A 19207-nucleotide genomic window follows, 5' to 3' on the forward strand; every position below is an offset into this window, starting at 1 on the left:
GATGGGGACAGGGATGGAGATGGGGATGGGAACAGGGATGGAGATGGGGAGAGGGAGTGGGGGGAAGAGTAACGAGGACAAGGAAAGCAAGTGAGTCTGTCCAACTTGGCCACAGAAGTCATTCTAGCTGCTTGAAATCTTCTGTTCTCTCCTTCATTTTCACCAGGTAATGAATTATAGTACTTTTTGTGTGCTCAGAAACATAAAAAGAAATCTCTCAAAATAGTGTTTATGTCTGCTTTTTTCCACCCTCTCTCTCTTTCTCTCTTTTGGGGGGGAGGGTAGCGCCCATGGGATGATGCCTGCTCTAGCTGCTGCTTCCTGGGTCCCAGAGAACACAGTTTTGCCAAGGGCTTGAGAAAAGGCAGTGAGGGCTGAACCAGTGAGGAAACAAATCAGAAAATGCACAAGGCATATCCACACGGGAGAAGCGCCATTATAGTAGGAAGCGGCTGTAACCAAGCAGTTGGGGAGTCAGAACCCCCAGAGCTCTGCTTTCTCCACCTCTGGGTCTGAGGAGGGGCCCCAGAGTTATCAGCTTGGAGACTTAGAGCCTGGAAGCAGGAGGGGAAGGAGGGAGGGAGGGAGGGGATGACTGCAGAAATGGCAACTTGAGGAGCACATGGACACCAGCCAATGGTTTTGGTATCTTACAGAGAGAGACTGCTCAGGCAGTGGCCACGCTGCTTCACGTTAGTGACCACATACACCCCCCTCCTACTGCAAGAACAAATTCACAACCTCACACTGGGACTTGGGCGGGAAGGCGGATGCGGGATCCAAACTCATTCAAATGGCAACGAGTAGACTGAACCAAAGGGTCCAAGATGGCACCAAGGGGTGAGGCTGGGGGGTGAGCAGATGAGAGGGTGGCAGCACTGCAAGCTTAGAACGACAAGCTTTACTCAATTGAATGGGGCAGAGCGGCTGCTCTCAGGAACCATGGAATCTGACTCCACTGACCCGTGGGCTGTGTTCAGTTCGGCTGGGCACCAGGAAGGTGACACATTCCTAGGCTCAAGGTTGTCCACACCCTACAGCCGGTCCATTCGGAAAGTGTCCTCTGTGGCAGGGTCAGTGAGGACCATGTCAGGATCATTGAGCATGTGAAGCCCATCTAGGGTTAAAGGGTCAATCTTGAGTTCGTCCAGGGGGAACTGGGAATCGGAATCGAAACTGACATCACCAACTCCTGCCAAAGTGCTGGTCAGTTCTTTTGATAAACTGGGAGGGGACTCCCCTGTCACTGGAATGGGAGAGAAGACACAAAAAAAAAAGGATTAGCTTCTCCACTCCAAACATAACATCCCCATCCAGAGAAAAACACATTGTGACTCAAAGAGCAGAGTTCAGCCTGTTGAATGTCTCAGGCTACACCTGAAAAGAGAAAAGCTGATTCTAACTGGGTAATACTTGGGCTTTTCACATCGTGCTATTCTGGGGCCTAAGAGAAGGTATCATTGTCATCAGTATGAGGGGGGACATAAAGAAACATATATATCAAGCCTTGGGGGAAGATACTTAAAGCAAGAATCCAAACTCTTGCTTGGAATTGCTTCTGTAAGCCAATTAGGACAGATGAGTGTGAGGAGAGGGATATCAGGAATGTCAGAGCTTGGATGGCCTTTAGAACACAGAACAAGGGAAAGAGAGCAGAGCGGAGACGACTCTGCCACGATTACTGTTAGGGAACAGGGGCCTGACCAGGACAGAGGCTTTACACCATCCCAAGTCGTTCTTGAGGTCCTGAAGGCCTATACAACTTCCCTTAAGATAAACACATATGTCAACATGGTAAATTCAAATGCACCAAGTGAGGCTACACTCTTCCCTGTATAAAACCAAAGCCCTATGCACAAGGGGGATGGGGGTGTGCTGTCAGAGACTGCATTCTTTGGGGGTCACATTTACACCATGAACACTGTCTGCCCGCACTTGGCCCACTGGCTCTCTAAATGGCAACTCAGTAACTGGTTAACCAGTATTCTTGTTCTGGTACAACACATGTTCTGGTGTGAGGCGTCTCTTCCTCAAGGAGACCACAGGATGCTATGTAACAAGCCCTGGTCTGGGAATCTGAAGACCTGGTGGAGAGTCTGACTCAGCTGTGTGCAAGACTGTGGGCAAGTCTGGGTGGGTCTCAGTTTCTTCATCTGTAAAACACTTACCAGATGCCAGTTCCCAGGCTTTCCTTCAAACCGAAAATCCAGGGAATCTGGTCTCTTTGAGCAGGGAAGCCTGCTGCTTCATAAGAAGGGCCAACCCAGGCCATTACTCCTCCACTCCAGGAATGCAGGCCCAAGTCACCCAGTCTTTAAAGTAGAGCATATATACCACTTTCCCCAAGAAATTTCACATATTGATAGAGAGCCAATTCCAAGCCCTAACCCCCAGCACAACTCATTCCTATGCCAATAGATGGATAGATGATATACATACATAAATATAATATATATACACACCCAAAACACATATACATATAATTACATAGCATCAGAAAATGTGCATGTGGTAACATACGAAAGTGTATCTGTATTTCTGTAGATGTATTTGCACGTTCCTTGTCTTAAGGGAAGATATTCATTTCAGCAGAATTCGACAACCATTCATTAAATGCTGACTAGGTACAAGGTATTATGATAGGCATTAGAGATAAATAGACAAAAACCAAACAGTCCCTCAAGGAGCTATATTCTACTGGGTATGAATTTGTTCTTTACCAAAAATATAACCAGCAGAGTGTTACAATTGTAGTTGAGTGCTTAAGAGACAATAGTGATGATGACAGTGATGGATGGTAGTAACAGATGATGGTGCTCATGAGTGGTGAGGTGATGGTATTCATGGGTGGAGCAGGTGATGGTGTTGAGGGTGGGGAGGTGAGGGTGTTGATGGGTTGAGGAGGTGAGGGTGCTGATGGGCTGGGGAGGTGATGGTGCTGATGGGTGGGGAGGTGAGGGTGCTGATGGGTTGAAGAGGTGATGGTGCTGATGGGTTGGGGAGGTGATGGTGCTGACAATGGCTAGCAACCACATAGAAGGAGAAAGGAGAGCTGTGGAAGTCTGGTCTCAGATCCTCAGGGGAGAGGGAGGAGCTTACCTGTAAGGATGATGTTGGGGATGTTTCCGTGGCTTGAGTAGTTTAGCTGCTGTGAGTCCTGAAGGCTGCTGTGACTCCCTGTCAGTCCCATCATGGCAGCCTGGGAGTAGTTAAGTGTGGAGCAGGGGCTGTAGAGGCTGTTAGAGCTGATAGCGTTTTCAATCATATTAAACTGTTCCAGCTGAAGATCAAAGCACAAACCAAGCATTACCCCAACCACATCAGGCCAGAGAATCCTGCTGCCTTGTCCAGCTCAGACTGTGCACACAACTCATCCCCAGAGGACAAGCAAGAACATGCCCCAACTGGTTTCTGGACTCTTTACCCCTGTCTTTTTCCATCCAATTCAAGTGGGTTAAATGCTTGTTGAATGAATGAATGAATGAATGATGATGATGGCTCCTGCTGGTATCTTTAAAGAACTGCAAATAACCTTAGAAGAGAGTCTGCTCAGCTTTTTCCAGAGGAAAGGGGAGAAAAGATACTGCTTTAGGGCACTTGGCAAAGCCTTACTCTCTGCCATCTCTTGCCTCAAGCTAGCACAAAGGCACACATATCTACAGCAGGGGTGCCCTGCTGTGAGCGGGGCTCGGACACAGCCTCCCTCTGATCTGCGGTTCAGACCTTCCTCCCTTCTTTCGTTCTCTCATTCACCTTGGAGGACAAGGTGCAGAAATGGGGTGCTATCTGCCTGAGGGAAGGAAACAAAAACTACCCAAACGGTGCCTGTTGCCCTGGAGGCCTCTGGGTTGGGATTCAGACCAACAGCTTACTTCTCATTTATGAAGCACTTCTCAGACACTGCCTCACTTGACACTTCACAGTTCATCCCTGAAGTGAGCAGGAATCCACATCCACTCTGCAGATAAGGAACTAGAACTCACTCACCCTGGGTTAAATGACTCATCTAGGGTCACAAAGCTAGAACGTGACAGAGTCAGCACTTGAACCCAGGCCCTGGATTCTGAGTCAAAGAGTAAGGAGTCTCTTTGCCACATCCAGCAGGTCAACTTTGATAATCACTGAAGTGGAGGAACCTCACGGGCCACAAGAATGATCTGAACTGAGCCCCAAGGAGGTCAAAGGACCGTAGGAGCACAGGAACCTCAGAAGCCCAAGGCCCGCGTTTTATTGAGGAGAATACTGAGGCCCAAAGCAGAGAAGCCCAGGTTCTCTACCTCCACCTCCCCTTTCTCCTAGCCTCATACTCTTTCCTACGAGAAGCCTGCTGAGAAAGGCTTCCATATTACCTAGTATGATATGTTAGAAAGAGTCTTGGCCTGGGATTCAGGAGAGCTGGGTTCTAATTCTGATCCTGCTACTCCATTTGTGGTTTGTGACCCTGAACAAGGCACTAAACCTCTATGGGCCTCCCTGTTACACTAGGTGATTTTAAAGGTTCTTTTTCTGGCTGTAAAAACTTCCATCTCAGATGACGACTTTCCTAAGTGAAATGCCAGAGTTCACTGATTGGGGAAAAAAAGGACCTGGAGGCTGGGATCGGACGCTGCGGTCCAGGGACAGTGGCCCCAGCCACAGAGGGAAGCAGAAAGTGGCTCGCTATTGTAGCCAGGAGAAGTGGACATGCCATTCTAAGCAGGAAGCTTACAGGGCTCACCTGATGGGACAGGGCATTAGCCTGCCTCGCTGTCATCTGCTGATCATAAAAGGAGTCCCCAAAGACGCTGCCCAGGACGGAAGAGTGCTGCAGATAAAAGAGAGTCCTGCTGTCGTGAGATCCCCCACACCTGGCGGGCCACTGAACAGGTGGCAGGCTGCTGAAGCCGCTTAGAGCAGCTCTGCTCCATGGCTGGCTCAGTCAACCTAATCAACAAGGCTCAGACTTTGGAGACGCTGACTGCTGGCCTGACTAGGCCCACGACAAAAGACAAAACAAAACGGTCCCTCAAGGAGCTTATATTCTACCGCGTACGAGTTAAAACACAACTAGCAGAGTGCAACAACGGCCAACACGAACAGAGCCACATCCTCCCAGCAATATTCTCCCCCTGGGGCAAAGAGCAAGACTGCCCATCATGTCTGTAGAGGTAGGCACTGAAAACAAGACCCAGTCACACCTGGAGGTAAGGGCCCTAACCTCACGGCCACCCCAGGCAAGGCCATAAAGAGCCTTCAGGCCAGGCTGCTTCCGTGGAGGCTGCCAGCTAATGGCTGTGACACTGGCCCAGAAAGTGAGCCCAGCCCTCCAGGGTGCCCAACACACGCTCCTGCCACAACAGCCTGACTGCCTGGGATTTCCAGGAAGGAAAGCCTACAGGCTCCTATACCCATCTTCAACTCTCCAAAATGTATAGGACACGTCAAGGACAGAAACAGATGAACAATGAAGCGAAGGCTAAGCTCAGCCACTCAGGAGCAACTTTGCCATTTCTATAATTTCTGACTTTGCAGGGAACTCGTTATTCAAACTATGCCACTGGTTACCAGCCTATCCCTCTCACTCCAAGGACAACCCTACAAACTGAGGAGCCAAAGTGGCTCCTCCTCCTCCCGTCCTCTGCATTAAGCTGGGAGTTCTGGAGAGAGTGGGCCTAGGAGCCATGGGGGAGATGCCATCGTGGCTTCTGACATCCTGGATGAGAGCTCAAAAAAGCGTCCCACCTGAGGCTGGAGGAGCTCCCTCCATGACACCCCTGACAAGGTCGAGGGACTCGAGCCATGGCGAGCTCACTACTTCCCAAGGCAGTCAGTCTCTTCCAGGATGAGAACGCTTTGATGGGTACAAAGCTCTCCTTCATCCGGAGCTGGAATCTGTCTCCCTGTTCCTTTCCTTCCTTGGTGGACTCTGACAAATTCCGTTGTTTAATTAAATCCAACCAAGGCATAGAGAAGAGAATTTTTCCTTCAACGATCAGGATATCAATAAACCTTAGCAACCATCACCTGCCTAGTGAGAGTGAACAGGAACAGAATGACACCGTGTGGCCACGCTGCAAAGACCTGAGGCACAGGATACAAGCACGTAGCTGGAGACCACGGAGCCTTTTCACTGAGCAAGGACTAGGAAAACACACAGCCAGCTTCCTTCCAGAATCCTCCCCTCCAAAGGGCACGTAAACACACACACACACACACACCAGAACCCTCCATGAATGCCTCTTTTACAAATCTTCCAACAGCTCTTCGTAAGAGGGAGTTGATGGACAACCAGCACAGCACCTGTCTTTACTGAGCTATTAAAACAAGACAAAGGAAATCTGTCTCCCAACAAGCCGAGCCTGCTGAAGGACACCCACACCATGCTTGGAGACCTGTGGTTTGGGGAAAAACAACTCTCATCCTGATAATCAAAGCAGGCCAAGGCTGAGCCAGGGAGGCGGGAGCCAGGTGCTCTCTGGGTGGGCAGGGGGTGAATGGTAGTGGTTCCCCATACCCTGAGCAGTTGAATGGAATTCCAGTTGAATCTCTAAGCCAGGCAGTGCTAGGATGGGGTGCTCCTGGAAAGGCCTACGTGAAGGCCCTTCTGAGAGAGGTCACTGGGGGACTTTAGGATGACAGCTTCTCCAGCTAGACTCAGATGTGCACGGGTCTGTGCAGCCCAAGCGGCTGCTGCCCCAGGAAAGGGAACTGGATTTAAAGGGAAAAGGCCTGGATCTACCACTTGCTAGGAGTAGGCCCTTTAGCAAGTCTTTGTCCTCTCTCTGCCTTAGCCTGCTGATTTGTAAGAAGAAAAGGTTGGACTGGAAGGTGTCCGGGGAAGCGTCCAGCTCTGCCATCTTAGGACTTCAACAAACTCTTCCTCTTTCTCATCCAGTTCCAGGATCTATCATAAGAGCTAATAATAGTTTACGCTTCACCAAGTACTTTCGTGTATTACCCCCAGTGTAACTTCGCCTAGAGCCCTCCATCTTAATCCCAATTAAGATGATTTTATTTTCCAGAGCTTCACCCAGAGGTGGGAGAAGCAGGCATTAGGGACACCACAGAAAGCATGCCCTGTTCAGGCAGGGATGGGTAGCACTGGAGTTCCTGTTCAGCTCAGAGCTTTTGTGATTGTATGAACAGACAGGAAAGCCCAGTGGTTGGCCCAACTTGGAGGAAGCAGCCATTCTGACCATCTTTTTGTTCTGTCTCTAGGATGGTTTTCTTCAGGAGGAAGGGGCAGAGAAGGTGAACCCCAATCATGGTCGCTGGGCACATCACAGGGGATGAGAAACTGTGAAACAAGTCATTTACATGGAGCTTTGGAACTCGGAAAGACAGGGTAGTCCAAAAGGAGGCAGCCACTCTTGGGCAGGGGCTGCCACCACCTCTGATCTTGTCATCCCACAGCTCAGCTCCTGGGGGGCCTCATGAAGGTGCTGAGGGACCCCACGGGGACAAGCCTCCCTCCTTAATTTCAGATGCATCATTGTCAGTGCACAGATGTTTATCTACCCTAAGCCCAGGATGTGGCAAAGCTCATCATTTCCAACACAGTGCTCTGGAGCACACAGTAGATAGACACTTAAGTGTTTGCTGAGCTCCCCCAAAGCCCTGAAGAGGTTAGGTGGTAGATGACAAGTTCTCTCTAGATTTGGTCCACAGGACCCATCAGGAGCCTAATATACATTTGTGTTCAATTTTCCAAAGGCACTAAGGGGGACAGGAAGTGGATGCCAGGTCTGTGAACTCTGTACCTGGTCCAGCAGCCAGCACAATGCTCTTAACTGTCAGGGAACTGAACCAAATTGATCAAGGGCTGCTGGGACACAATAGATAGGCTAGAACCAGGTGTGGAGACAAGAGGAAGAGACCAGATCAAGGAGGGGTTAAGAAAGCAGAAGCCACTAGGAACACCAGGTGGGCAGGAGATGGCAAGGGAGGTTGGCTACAGGAGCTGGAGCTGGGAGATATTTCCCCACCTTCACCCCCGAGTTACAGCCTGACTTCTGTTTTTGTCTTTAACCCTAAAGACAAGGACCTACCTCCCAACAGAGTTTGACCTACCCCCTTCTATGATACAAGTTCATCCCAACTTAACCCAGGGTCAGCCCCAACACCTTTACCATCACAAAGTACAAACATAAGAGGCAACTAGGACCAGATAACTTTTCTTTTCAAAGGCTTCTGGGACTGGCTCTCCCCAGTGCAAACTTATACAGGCTGAGCAAATAGACTGAGTATAGTAGATTGGGCAGACTGAGAGCCAGCTGACAGGAATGACTGGCTTCAGCACCGGGGAAGGCTGACCCTGAGAGTTTGGGGCCTCCCCTCAATGGAAGGTTTCTGCCTCTGCCCCCAAGTTTAGTCACCACTAGTAATGAAGGCAGAGGCAAAGGCAGAGGGCTAATAAGCAGGCTCCGGACCTTCACACATTTGCTCTCTGGAGTAAATCAGAATCATGAGGTGCAAAGCAATGCTGTGTGGACTGGGGCAAGAAGTTAACTGTCTCCTGCATGGGAACAACCCCAAGAGAGATACTCAGGTAGTGCCTCAGGGTCCAAGGGTCATAAGTCAAGTGACTGGCAAGGCCTTCTGCCAAAACAAGTCCCATCCTCATTTCCACCTTGGGCCTGCAATCTCTGGAGCATGAAAAAGCATTCCAGTGAAGGCCTGGGGAGTCAGAGTCTACTAGCCCCGGTTCTGCCACTAACCACCTGAGGGACCCTGGGCAAATCAATCCTCCTCTCTGGGCCAGAGTCTTCTCATCTGGAAAATGTGAGTTGAACTAGCTGAGCCCTAACCTACCAGCAAACTCTCATGTCCTAAGGTCTAAGGCCCCTTCCAGCTCAGACGAGAGAGTTGCCCTGAGCTCCTTGTCTAAAGGCATGACAACGGACTGATGCACCACATTTCCCAGGGCTCAGTTACTGGAACACTACCCTTGCCCTCCTCTTTCTCTGAGTATAACTTTCCAAGAGATCAGGATAAAGGCCCACAGGGTCAGAATGCATGTTCTATACTACAAGAGCACAGGGGGTTCAGTTAGTGGCAGGCTATACAGACACTGGGCTGACCAACACCATACAAAGAATTTCAGTGGGAAAGTCCCTTCCAGGTGAGAGGTGGACGTCAGGAAAGAACATAACCAGCAAACAAAATGGAGAGAGAAAAATAACCTACTTAAAGGCATATCCCCCATGAATGTGTTCATCTGAAAGAGTTGGAAGACTTGGAAAGGGAGATATCGTTTCCCTAAAGGGGCGGCCACATCAGATGAGGATGTGCTAAAGGAGTCATCAGTCCATACCCCTAAGAAAATCTAGAGGGAGGACCGCTACTTCTCTGAAGTCATCCCATGGTCCCCTGGAGAACATGATGGGTATTAGGTACTGTCTGGATAGCCCTCGGCCAAACCTCTCTTTCCACTGAAACCACTTAAGTCACGTGCACCTAATGGGTGGTAATCTTCCAGTTTTCAAAAACGACTCTATAGCAAACCACCAACAAGGTATGAGTATGAGGTAGGGCTTCTGTAAGTGCCCTTCCTACATTCTGGTGGAGGTGTCAGAGAGATAGTCAAAGGACGGGGGCAGGGGGTTGGGGGAGACAAGGGGCCTAAGGCAGTTTACGACCCAATGGAGGGGGAACTCATATCTTTGTGTAAGGTAAAGAGGAGCTGGAAGCTCCCCTATTTGGACCACCCATATGTAACAGGATCTTAAAGCCTACCATTAAAGACATTGCTTTGGGCTAATCAATGGCCTTTCCAAGAATCCCCAGGGTGGGGCTGAAACCTTCTGAATGGTTTTGTTGGATTGGTTTCAGAGAAGACAAAGAATAGGTACAGAAGGAGGAGTGAGAGGGCACTAGAAGGATACGAACCCTACCTACTTCATCCTGGGTTTGGACAATACTAACACTGGGCTGCCCAAACAGCCCATCTACCCATCTACCCAATGAGCAATGGCAGAAGAATGTTCTATTGTGTTCTCCTGAGGTGGCAAGGAGAAGATTCTCATTTTTCTCGTTGGCCTGTGGGAAATAGAGCCAAACATATTGAAGTTACAAAGTTTCAGTCTCAACAGCTAACAACAATGCCAGGTCTAGGCCTTGCTAAATTTGCCTGGTCTGTGGAAAACAGAGTCAGACACGGCCTATGTTAAGAGGCTCTTGGTCAACAAGTTGTTCAAAAAGAAAAGGCAGGCAGGGTGTGTTGGTCCTGTAGGAATGTTGATGGCAACGTGCTATTCTGGTCTATCTCTGGGATGTGTCCGAGGTGAGATGGGGAGATATGGAACACCAGGACCTGCATGACCTGAGGAAGCTCCCTGACTGGCTGCAGAAGGTGGCATTGCTTACAACCCCCCCCCCCCCCCAATAATTAAAACCTGGGATGCACAAGTTAAATTCTGGGAAAGAGAGCTACCATTCTGGGGCCTTGAATACTCCATGGCCAATGGCCACGAGGCAGCCAACAGAGCAGACCCAAAGGCAGGCCTGCGGAGTAGGAGCGCAAGCTTGAGAAGCATTAGAGACAACTAGTCAGGCACTGGGCAGATGCTCTGTGGGTACTCTAGCATCCTGCAGTGATAACCCTTTTGTAACTTAATTCTTCAGCAGCCCTGGGTTTGCTCTTGACTAGCTCTCTACTGAGTTTAGCTCTCTGGATCTTAGCTTTCTAATGCCATGAAATATCCCTAAATAATATCCCTAACCTGTCTAATTCACATGGCTCTTATAAAAACTACTCCAATGGATTGGTGATACCATCAGTTTGGAAGTTCCCTCCAATGATGTAGATCCCAACAGGCTTGTTATAAAAAGAGCATTTTATGCATTATAAAGGGCTTTGAACATGTGGGCTAGTATTGGTAATTATTACTCTCTTGTTAATAAAATCCCTAGATGAACTAGGTATGTCTTGAGATTGGTCCAAAGGGAAGTGGATTCTTAGAGCCACAAGAACCATTTGGATGATGACAACAGTGGTCAGAGAAAATGGACAAGGACCTGGGGTCTAGAGAAGCAAGCCCATGAGCCCAATTCTGTCTGGGAAATAGCTCTGGGACCACAAGGCAGGCAGTGGGGTACCAGTCGCTGAGGCCTGGGCTGGCATAGAGTGCTTCAGGCCTGTGGGCTCACAGCTGACAGAAGCCATCAGCAGCCAGGGACGGAAGCCTGCATCAGAGTCCTGAGACCTGAGCTGCACCCCAGCTCTGCCACCACTTGGGTTCGTGGGCTCAGAAAAGTTCTTTTCCTTTTCTGAGTCTCCATTTCCTCAGATACCAAATGGGGACGGTGACTCTGTCACTAGCTCTTTTCCCTCGGTCACTGGGAGGGAAGTATGTTTTTTAAGCCAGAAAGCGCTACAGAAATGCAGGCTGTGATGATGGGAAACCCAGAGGACCTGACATCTCCAGCCTTGCCTTGCCTCTCCTCTCTGTGGCTATGTCTGATAGGATGCAGCAGAGACAAGCAGAAGATCTCCATCCTTAGCCTTTCTAGGATCGACTCAGGCCGTGAAGCCTCCTCTACTAAAATCCCAGAGGCCTCAATTGTACAAGGGTTAGTCACAAGGGCAGAGGCTCTCAGGAGGTTCAAGCTGGCTGGTGGCTGCAATGACAATGGCTGAGCTGTGTGCCAATCGCAGAAAGGGTAGAATCATTAAAATGATCTTGACTAACACAATCACGTTACAAATCTGACTTTAGCTTCACATCCCACACTATCTGTAAGTCAATGTCATTTGTAAGGTCCCTAGATCCAACAATGCTGTGGACATCCCGGGAATTAGGGGCAGTATCACAGAACACAAGAACAGAAACCTCGTCTCCCCAGCCCTGATGCGAGGAGCTAAGGCCCCTTCGAGATCTACATCCTATGTTCTGGAACGAAGACACTATAATTCTGATACGATGACAGCCACTAGCTTTGACATTGTCCTTGTCACAATCCCAAGCAAACACTTCCCCATTCGACTGTTACTGCTCTGTCTTAGCGTGAATGACCTTAGATGAGGCATAGGTCTGAGAAGTACTCCCAGAAGCCAGAGAACCCTGGTCAGCCAGCCAGAGCACCTTTTCCCAGTGAATGAAAAGGAGTGGCCTTCTCTGGCTAGTGAAACATTCTGTCTCTGAGTGGGACCAGACAGGATGAGACATCAGTGAAGCATGAGGCACAGACAGTGACAGTGAGTGACCATGGGTTGGCAATGGACACACTGGAGACAGGAAGCAAGGCTTATGGAAGCACAGAGTCCCTTACTTGAGGGGAGCTGCCAGGAGAGAAGCCTTGATTGGAGACAGGAGAGGTGGGAGACTGGTTGGCTGGGGAGCCAGCATTACTGCGGTACTGCTGGAGTGAACCCTACAGAACAACACAGAATTAAAGACCGTGGGATCGATGGAAGGTTGAAAGGTTATATATTGATTGGTGCATAGCTGGAAATGCTCATCAGCAATTCTAAGCTAGGACGATGCAGCTGTCACAGAGAGCAGGAGCCCTGGGCTCACACACCACAGGCTGGACTCAAGCTCACTGGAGGGGCCCGATGGCCAGTGCAGGTTTTCAAAGATCGTGATCTTTGCCAGTAGAACCCCATTATCACTTTATTTTCTGGCCACACAGATTTGGCTGGCCTCTCACATCCTCTCAGAACAGTGCTGAAAAAAAAAAAAAGCCTGATACAGCTATAACACATCTGGCTACAAGGTAGGTCTCAGAGTGATATCACCGATACTGGATCATAAAGGGGTTCTACTGTGTCTATAGCCTGCTGGCCAAGAGAAGCTGGGTACGGTCCAAACTGTCAGTACTTTTCACTTCCAGTCTATCCTGGCCCCATCCCATTCTGCTTTCCCCTCCCCTCCCCCACCTTCTTTGCTTCAAAGACAGGGCTGGTCTCAAGCCCCAGTCTGAGCACCACAGAAAGTCCAAACAGATATACACATCTCTATTTTAATTTGTTTAATATACACTAACTCCCAAGCCTTACACCTCCCTTCCCACTTACAGGCTATACTGAGGGTGCTTTGAAAATTGCGCCCTTTATACTCAGCCTCATTTTAATCTGTTCCTTTGACATCCTTTTTACAGAGGTCCCTTTTCTCTAGCAGAGGCCACGGTCAGCGCTTAACTGGTCAGGTTATTTGAGCACAGGGCGAGTTAGACTTAGGTGAAGGGCCTGGGGTCAAAATGATTTCTCACATTCTCTTGGAAGTTACTGTGAATAAGGGTTCCAAGGTATCTGGGAAGGAGCATTTCTCAGAAGATCCCCAACCATCCTGAAGCCCTCTTCTAAGATACTGTACTGGGAATTTAGGTACAAATGATTTATTTGCAAATGGGAAGTCCTACAGGGAATCAAACTACCTCCACACCGGTCTTCCTAGGAGACAGTAATGTACCATGTGGTAGCAAGCCCACTCAATGGAAAACAGTAATCAGCATTAATTAAGTGGGCAGGAGAGCTCCTCAAAGCCTCTTCCTGGGACTGCTCCAGATGAAGAGAGCTCCCTATTAGAAGCTTGAGACAGAAATGCCCGAGGACCTGGAGTCCCCTTCAGTGGTACTACAGTGGGGCCCTGAAGCAGCTAGGGAGAAGTCTCATCCAGTGATTATAGGGGAGCTACTTGAAAATGCCACAGAGTGACTCCTGTTATCATTTCCACAAAAGGCAGAGAGCTGATCCTGGAAAGATCTGGATTCGAGTTCTGCTTTGGACACGTGTAGGCTGTGTGACCCAGGGGCTGTAGGTAATTAAGACTCTAAGTTGCAGAGGTGCTGGCCTGTGTTGGAAGGGGGGCTCCTCAGGTCGATGAAATCGCAGATCCAATCTCTATTCCTATCTCTATATCATTTCCATTACTTTGAAATGAAAACTCGAAGGCTCGGAATTTCCAGGGTTTGGCTCTTTTTATGTGTGAAAAGATTGAAAGCAAGTATAGAACATTTGGATTTGATTCTGCAAAAATTCACAGCTAGGAAGGGCCAGTAAGCAGGTTCAGATTTGTCCTGTTATTTTTTTTTCTCTTTGGTATCCAAATCCATATTCTCTGTTGGTGGAGGGATCCTACCTTTCTTGGGCCCTTTTCTTCCAGGGCTGGCCAAAGCAACAGCCTCCCTTGTCAGAGAATCATGGGAAATGGTGGGCTCTGTCACCAAAGGACAAGGGCAGCTCACTCCTGTATCTCTCTGGAGCTGTCCAAGAAGCCCCAAGAAGCTACCATTTATTTGTCATTTGCCTTATACCTATATACCCTATATACCCTTCCCACTGAGGACACTAGAAAACAAATGAGTCCTACAATGGGGAAAAGACAGGGCACAGCACCAAGTGCTGTCAAACCCTCAAGTTTTGGTGGGCACCCCAAGGTGGAGAGAAGTACTTCTTGTCTTCTCTTGCAGGACATTTAGCCAAAGAAAAGGACTCATTCTGCACTGTGATTGGACAGCTTGCTCTGATATTTTGTCTCTCCTTTCCTTCCTAAGCTCCTTCTCCCTGACACTTTCAGGAAGGCCGAGGCACCTGAGGCGGCCCTTAGCTCTTCTTGGTGCCAATTCTTGGAACCTTGCCCCTCCTTCCAAAGAAAGCGCCATGTTAACGACTCCCTCTGCGGAGATGGCAGCCCGGGACCCTTATGGTGACCGGTCTGTCTGTTCAGTGAGATGCCAGCCCAGTGCTAACTTCTGACAACTGCTTGGATGCTGGTGAGTCAGAAAGAAACACTCTGAGTTCATTTGAAGAAGCTGCCGTTATCAGATGCATAGTAGTGACTCACTGTGCTTAAAATTAGGAACCTGACAAACTTTAAAAGGCGTTCCTCACTCAGCAGCCACAACTGATCGCGAACGGCACACTCTAATGAGCTCTGAGCCTTGATCCATTCTATTCTGCGGTTGCCAGCATACAACACAGGAAGGAGGACACTAGCCCCAGTACCCAAAGGGATCCAGCTGCATTTGTTAGCTCAGATAAGCACCTATTTGACTCCCCTGACATCCCTTGCCCCACCTGCGTAGCCTCCCACTTTGGCTAGCCCCTTCAAGAAGATGCTAGCATACGTCCATAGGCCCAGGTGGCCCATGTTCCACCTTTACATTTGGAGTGCAAACTCCCCGAGGCCCCAAGGGGCCCGGCAATGGGCCATGCGCTTGGGGGCAGAGAACCCAGCTGGCTGGTGCACAGCCTCTCAAGGGTGGCCATCAGTCATCACGTGATGTCTGTGAGGTCACAGAAGGACCCCAGTGCAACGGTAGCAGGAGAACCTGGCCTGACAAAATCAACTTTCTTCTGACACACCGAAAGGAAGTGTTAAAAGACTTAATGTATACATGCACCTCAGCCAGGTGAGAAGCCAGAGAGGCTCTGCAGAGAGCAGAGGAAGGCCCTCACCCTCCCTGAGTCTATACACACAGAGCTCCATCTCCTCCCAGCTCCAAGGCCCCCACCGCCCTCCGCCCAATCTCAGCATCTTTCACTGTCTGCGTCCTTCAGGCTGCGGCACCACAAACTTACCGAGGTGATGTCTATTCCCATCGATGGCTGGGCCTGGTTGCCTGGAGGGGACTGGGGGATAGTAGATGGTACTGTGACCGAGAGAGGGGGGAGTGGCGGCCCCCGCTGTAAACCCGAGCTCGGCATTAAGGGGGTGGTCTGGGAGAGGCTGCTGGGCACCTGGGGCTGCTGTGGCTGTGACTGGGGCTGCGGCTGCTGCGGAGGCTGCTGGGGCGGCGGCGGCGGTGGCTGCTGGGAACTCGCTTGAGTGAAAAAGGAGTATGGCAGCTGCTGCTCCAGGGACAGAGCGTCCATAGCCACGGCCTGAGAAGGGTAGACACGAGACGGCAAAAGTTGTCAAACCATTCCTCTGAGAGCATCTGCTAACTACAACAATGGGCACTGAGGGCAAGCGAGCACCTTTCAAATTCAATCCACACACAACATATGTGATTCTGGGCTGACTAGATGATCTCCAAAGCTGGGAGGCATGTGAACTCTCTGTCTGCCACTTGTCTGTGAGTCAACAGGCCCAATGGAAAGGGCGTTATCTGCAGACGGCAATGCCGTCATTTGTAAAATGGCATGGACAACAACAACAGCGGTCACAGTTCGTGGTCCTGAAGAGCCTCATCTCGGACAGAGCCCTTTGTATCCATTCTGTCCTCTGATCTTCACAACACTAACGAGGTTGATCAGGCTAATGATGTTTTTTTTGTTTGTTTGGTTGGTTTTTTACAAGGGAGAAAACTGAGGCCCCAAGAGGGCAAATGACTTGCCCAAAGTCACTCAGCTGCTAAGCAGCTGACCTGGGTTTCCTGATTCACAGCCAGTATCAGTGTTAAAGGCCTGCATTCCATAGCCATGGGACAACCAGTCTGGGCCTTATTCTTCCTCTGGGGCACGACTCTCTTCTCCAGGCACTGTGAGGGAAGGGCTCTCAAAAAAAGGCAGTGGTTGTTGCTGTGGGTGGGAGCCCATCCAGGGTCCCCGCCCTCCCATATAAAGGTGTGGGCTGTGATGCAGAGTTTCACTGCTCCCTTGGGGCACTCAAGCCTCAGTCCTGACTCCATCCTCTGCCAGCTCTTTCCTGAGGCCTGGTTTGGCTAGGGCCAAAGGGTTAGCTTGACAGCGAGGTTTGTATCCAGGACTCCTCAGGACTAGTCTACATAGAGGTTTTTGCTGCTAATGCACCTCCCCTCCTTGTCTCCAGGGCCAGACTCAGGAGCTACTCATGGGATTACAGACTTGAAAGATGAAAGGGGACTTTGCTGATATCCAGTCTCACCCTCTCATTTTATGGATAAGGAAACAGAGGTTTAGAGCTACGGAAAGACAACTGAGGGTCACAAAGTGAGTAAATATCAGAGGTAGGATTTGAACTCGGGGCTTCCTCATTCCAAGGCCAGCATTTCCTCCACTATGCAAAGTTGCCTTTTTTTGGTTTCAATGGCACTTCAGGCTTGCTGGAGCATGGACATATACCATAAATTTAGCCAAAAGAATCACTGAGGAGGTTCAATCCTGAGAAAAGATAATCACACAATGCATTCTAAATTCAAATGTGACAGGGCCTCAGTTTTCCCATCTGTAAAATGAGGATACTAATTCTGCCTCATAGCTTTGGGGGAAGATTAAGTGAGAAAAGGCATGAAAAGCATACTGCAGTCACAGAGCACTACACACATCCAAATTATTATCAATTTCATTGGCTTAGACAGGGCTACTATGAGGAAATCATTTTGTGAACTTCAAAGCACTGCACAGTGTGCGTTATTAAAGCGATCAGTGACTGCCCTCTGTGCACACGCGAGATGGCGGGGCCTGGCGGACAGGGCAGGAAGGTCTGTTCCAGTCTCACCTTGGACACTAGCAAGGCATTTATTTCTCTCCACTTGTTTTCTCATTGTCAATTGGAGGCGACCTAAGTCATGAGTTTCTCGAGAGGCTCAAATAACATAACGTATGTGGAGTGCTGCTAGGTCAACACTAATTGTTAATGTTATTCCATGGAGATATTGGAGAGGAGGCGGTGGCCATCAGCAGAGGCAGAGTCGGCGAGCCCCCGAGCTCGATGCCACCTGGCAGCCTGCCGGGACCAGCTGCCACGACCCTGAGCAAAACCTTGCCAACACAGATGTGCCGCAGCACAGGGGCACGCTTGGCTTTCTGTACTGAACGCCCGTGGCCACTCCAGGGTGCACCTGGGAGCAGACAGCAGTTACGTGCTTGTGTGAAGAGGGGCGTTTAAAATCTGAAGCTAGGAGGATTATGAGGAATCCTGGAATGTTGGGGCTTGGGAGGGACTGTGGAGATTATCTAGTCCATTACTCCCATTTTATAGAAAGTTCACATTTATATAGCTTTTAAGATGCAGCTACCAAGGCCTTGGAGGAGGGAGAAGGAGATGTAGACAGGCTGGGATTAGAACCCAGGACCACTGATGCTAAGTCCAGGCCATTAGGACACCAAGATGCCCCCACAGGACAGGGATAGGGCACACTGAAGGCACTTAATAAATATGCAATGAAAACCAGCTTTCATTCTTCCTCTGGTATTGGTTTTACCAGCACTATCACCACAAAAGCCCTCCAAGTACCAGTATTTTATGCCTATTCTACAGATAAGAAACTGAGATTCAAAGAAAGTTCAATGTGGTTTGAAAGCATCAGAGCTAGTCCTCAGGGCCTCGACTTCCCAGTCCAGGGCTCTCTCCACTACACCACAATGGTGCCCCCAAAGCTGGGTCACTTCTAGTCTGGGATCAAATAAAAACTCGGACAACCCAAACCAGACAGCTCATCTCTCTTCTCTCCATGTCTAGCCTAACAAATGTGCACTCCCAAAGGTGACAGGCTCCCGTGTACCTGAGTGATTGGCGACAGAGGGGAGAGCGTGGGAGACATCTGCTGGCTCTGCTGCCGTCTTGACTCTGCGTTCAGGGACAGGGGGCTGACCGCTGGCTGACGGTGCTGTTGGGAGGAACCTGGAGTCGCCAACATGCCTGAAATTCAAGAAGCAGCCAGCTTGTGGGCCAGGGCCCTGAGCCCTCCTGGATTCGTTCTGCTGAACAAGGGTCCTGGTGGGATCCCTACAGCTCATATCCCACCACCTCCAGCTGATAATAAAAGTCAAACCTTCCAGTGATTAGGCCAGCACAATGGACCCCCTGTGACTGGCTCCTGTGCTGGCTGAGTAGTTCAGCCACCCACGATCTTCTGGGGACAAAAGAGTCCCTGGGATCGGGCAGCGATAAGGGCAGAGGCACCCTGACATCAACGCTACTCCATTCAAAGCTCTGAGAGTCAGAGAATCACTGAATCAGAGAGATGGAAAGAACTGCAGAAATCATGTACTCCAAACCCCTGTTGGAAACATGAATCATTACTAAAATTCCCCACAAGGACGTTCCCAAATTACAGAACCTAGAAAGGTCCAGTCATCCTCAGAGTGTTTGAAAAGTATTAAATAATAGTAAACACTTGCATAGTTTCAAAGAATGCCAGTTCTGAGAGGGCCCTTAAAAGAGAGAATGTCAGACCTGGGACGGGGCCTTTAGAACAGAGAATGTCAGAGCTGGGGGGGCCTTTAGAACAGAGAATGTCAGAGCTGGGGGGCCTTTAGAACAGAGAATGTCAGGCCTGGGACGGGGCCTTTAGAACAGAGAATGTCAGAGCTGGGAGGGCCTTTAGAACAGAGAATGTCAGAGCTGGGGGGGCCTTTAGA

General features: G+C 49.7%; 1 protein-coding gene across 1 annotated transcript; it reads right to left on the bottom strand.

Moving 5' to 3' along the window:
- Positions 1-879: 879 nt before the first annotated feature.
- Positions 880-18483, bottom strand: LOC114032641 (CREB-regulated transcription coactivator 1-like). Its single transcript, XM_027848002.1, has 6 exons — positions 18349-18483; positions 15503-15805; positions 12250-12351; positions 4718-4804; positions 3100-3280; positions 880-1246 (listed from the first exon to the last, which is right to left on the bottom strand). Exons 1-6 carry the CDS (start codon positions 18481-18483, stop codon positions 1035-1037), a joined length of 1020 nt encoding a protein of 339 aa, XP_027703803.1. The 3' UTR covers positions 880-1034.
- Between the last annotated feature and the right edge of the window lie 724 nt (positions 18484-19207).

This window comes from Vombatus ursinus, unplaced genomic scaffold (assembly GCF_900497805.2).
Source record: "Vombatus ursinus unplaced genomic scaffold, bare-nosed wombat genome assembly UNPS02005553.1, whole genome shotgun sequence".
Lineage (NCBI taxonomy): Eukaryota > Metazoa > Chordata > Mammalia > Diprotodontia > Vombatidae > Vombatus > Vombatus ursinus.